General features: G+C 47.0%; 1 protein-coding gene across 1 annotated transcript; it reads left to right on the top strand.

Annotated features, from left to right (window-relative positions):
- The first annotated feature begins 531 nt into the window (after window positions 1-531).
- Window positions 532-1,684, top strand: LOC128095412 (olfactory receptor 2AT4-like). The gene has a single exon (XM_052714311.1). The coding sequence runs from the start codon at window positions 532-534 to the stop codon at window positions 1,495-1,497; it is 966 nt and encodes a 321-aa protein (XP_052570271.1). The 3' UTR covers window positions 1,498-1,684.
- Window positions 1,685-3,461: the final 1,777 nt, after the last annotated feature.

Genomic DNA, 3,461 nt, shown 5'->3' with positions numbered 1-3,461 from the left:
AATCTTGAAGAAAAAGTGAGTTAATTGACTGAAGAGATCTGATATTCCTAAAAGGATGATATTGGATATGGAAAAGAGAACCCACGTTCATACAAAGTACTTAACACAACTATAGTTACATAATCCTGTCACTGTTTGCTTCATGCCTTTCTTTACCATGAGACTTTCACTCCTATGAGGCTTAAACCTCTGTCCAGATCAACAAATCCACATCTACTGTGTACATGACACTTAGTGTTTTCTATTCCAGGGTCCTTCTGTGGTGCATTATGTTTTGTTTTGTTTTTTTTCTTATGATGTTTATACTGTAAATGCTTCAACCACCCTTGATTTAAGGAAGAGGGAGCTCTGGTCTAGATTGAGGACTCTGGTACAAGACAGAGCCTGTTGTACTTCCTTTAGAATTGACAGTAAATGAGTTGGTTATCTGGATTAGACAATGACCATTATGCAATTCTCATCCCAGAACCTTGGGTTCTTCTGTTTACAGATGGGCGTGGGAACCTCCTGAGCATCCAGCTTTAACTCGCCATGGAGAACGTAGCCTGTAATGCGTCAGGGGACTCTCAGACCATCTTCTACCTTACAGGCATCCCCTCTCTGCAAAAATCCCTCTTCCTCCCTGTCTTCTTCCTCTTCCTCCTCTTCTACCTGCTCATCCTGGTGGGGAACACCCTGATCCTGGTGGCCGTGGTGACAGAGCCCAGCCTCCACAAGCCCATGTACTTCTTCCTAATCAACCTCTCCGCCCTGGACATCCTTTTCACCACAACCACTGTCCCTAAGATGCTGTCCCTGTTCCTGCTTGAGGACAGATTCCTCAGTTTCCCTGCCTGCTTCCTCCAGATGTACCTCTTTCACAGCTTCTCCTGCTCAGAAGCCTTTATCCTGGTGGTCATGGCCTATGACCGCTATGTGGCTATCTGCCGCCCTCTGCACTACCCTGTCCACATGACCCCACAGACAAACACTGCACTGGCAGCCAGTGCCTGGATCACCGCCCTCCTCTTGCCCATCCCAGCAGTGGTACAGACCTCCCAGATGGCATTTAACAGCATCGCCTACATCTACCACTGCTTCTGTGACCACCTGGCTGTGGTCCAGGCCTCCTGCTCAGACACCAGCCCCCAGACCCTCATGGGCTTCTGCATCGCCATGGTGGTATCCTTCCTCCCTCTCCTCCTGGTGCTTCTCTCCTATGCTCGCATCCTGGCCTCAGTGCTTCATATCAGCTCCAGGGAAGGGCGTTCCAAAGCCTTCTCCACCTGCAGCTCCCACCTCCTGGTGGTGGGCACCTACTACTCATCCATTGCCATAGCCTATGTGGCCTACAGGGCTGACCTGCCCCTGGACTTCCACATCATGGGCAATGTGGTGTATGCTATTCTGACCCCTGTTCTCAACCCTCTCATCTACACCCTGAGGAACAAGGATGTCAAGGCAGCCATCACTAAAATGACATGTCACCAGGATCCAAAGAATGTTGGAAAACCCTAAATCTACACCTCATGGTACAAACTGGACTTTTTCTCATAAGTACCAACAACCGTAGAGAGGAAAATGCAGGGAAATTCACTCAGCTAAATAATCAGAACACTAATTCTCAAAATATGTTTCCTCTGTTATCATTTTTTCTTACTCTAGAGACTAAATGGATAGGATTCTTGTTGGGTTTTTAAGTTGCCACATTCTTAAGTTTTACAAAACAGTGAATGCACCTTGGGGGGTTACAGTCCCATGAATTCCAAAAGTGTTGATTTCAGAGACAATTTCAATATTTGACTGCCAAGTAGTTCCTTCTTTTCTCTGGGATCTACTCTCAGATTTTTCTGAAAATCCCTGGTGTTTCTGACATGTAGCTGTGACTCACGCTTGCCCTCTTTGCAGAACTAACCACTTGAAAACACCTCTTAAGGGAACAATGGAAACTGCTAACTATTTTAGCTGACCTAGCCTTACCGTCACCTCCAGAATTCTAATGCCAGTCCCATAGGAGACACGCCTCTGCTTGCTAGACCTTGTGGAGTCGTAGAGAGCAGAGCACATCCCCTGGTCCATGGAGGCTCAGCGAAGGAGCCTCCCCACACCTGCTTGGGCAAGACGTACTGCATTTCTTTGAATTCTCACTACACTACAGTTTCCTCACCCATGACCTTTGGTGGCTAAGGAGAGATGCTTCTCAAAGCAGTCTACAGTTTCCACAGCTAGCGTTCTTCTTCAAAATATAGTCTTAGTTATCTCTCTCTGCACTTAGAGGCCAGTTCAGGCCCTCTATGCCCTTTTCCCATGGGAAGTTTCTTTCTTTCTTTTTTTGAATGTGCATTGGTGTTTTGCCTGCATGTATGTCTGTGAAGGTGCCAGATCCTCTGGAAATGGAGCTACAGACCGTTGTGAGCTGCCATTTGGGTGCTTGGAATTAATCCCACGGAAGAGCAGCCAGGGTTCTCAACCACTGAGCCATCTCTCCAGCCCCTGGAATTTTCATTCTAAATATCTGCCAGTCCTGTTTATCTAGGGACCAAAAGAAGTGTACAAGTATTTGGGTGGTAAGAGGTGGGGGAAGCTAGGTGCTAGATATTCTCTTCTGGCTTTTCACATACAGTCTCATTGTACTATCTAGGGTTTCTGCCCATCACATCTCTAGACATTTTTCCAGCAGGGAAGACTCAGTATGGATGGGAGCTCATCATAGCTTGACACAAACCCCAGCACACCTGTGACGAGGGAATCTCAATTGAGGACTTGCCTCCATTAGACTGCTTGTAGGCATGTCTGTAGGGCATTTTCTTGATTGCTGATTGGAGTGAGAGAGCCCAGCCCTCTGTGAGTAATACCATTCCTGGGCAGGTGGACCTAGGCTGTAAAAGTGACTCAGCAAGGCAGGAGAAGCGAGCCAGTAATCATTCCCTTATGACCTCTGCTTCAGTTCCTGCCTCTGGGTTCCTTCCTTAAGTCCCCGCCTTGGCGTCTCTCAATGGTGGACTGTAAACTGTAAGCCAAATAAACCCTCTCCTCTGCATGTTGCTTTTGGTTGTGGTGTTTTATCACAACAAAAATAACTAGGACAGAGCTCAAATAACGCTGCAACTCAGCAGAGGGTATGGTTAGTCCTGGGACTCCACCTCCAGCAGTCCCAGAGCCTGCCGGACTCTGGTTTGTTCTCAACCTGTGGGTCACAACCCCCTCGTCAACCCACTGTCATGAAAAATACTTACATAATACTTCATAAAAGTAGCAGAATTACAGTAATGAAATAGTAGCAAAAGTAATTTTATGGTTGGGGGATCACCACAAATGAACTGTAATATTAAAAGGGTCGTCGCATTAGGAAGGCTGAGAATCACTGTGGGAGAGTTACCAACAACAAAGAGCCCCTTGGAGCTGAGCCAAGGAAATAGACTCGGAATGTCCTTGTTTATTAACTCCGGAAAACAGGCATCGGGACTCATCCCTTCCATCTA

This window comes from Peromyscus californicus, unplaced genomic scaffold (genome assembly GCF_007827085.1).
Source record: "Peromyscus californicus insignis strain IS unplaced genomic scaffold, ASM782708v3 Scaffold_4__1_contigs__length_199733344, whole genome shotgun sequence".
Taxonomy (NCBI): Eukaryota; Metazoa; Chordata; class Mammalia; order Rodentia; family Cricetidae; genus Peromyscus; species Peromyscus californicus.
Note: the sequence above shows the minus strand (reverse complement) of the source record. Positions and strands in the feature narration are given on the sequence as shown.

Bases quoted from the DNA above. Each gene is read 5' to 3' on its own strand.
- LOC128095412 (XM_052714311.1), top strand. From the start codon at position 532: ATGGAGAACGTAGCCTGTAATGCGTCAGGGGACTCTCAGACCATCTTC.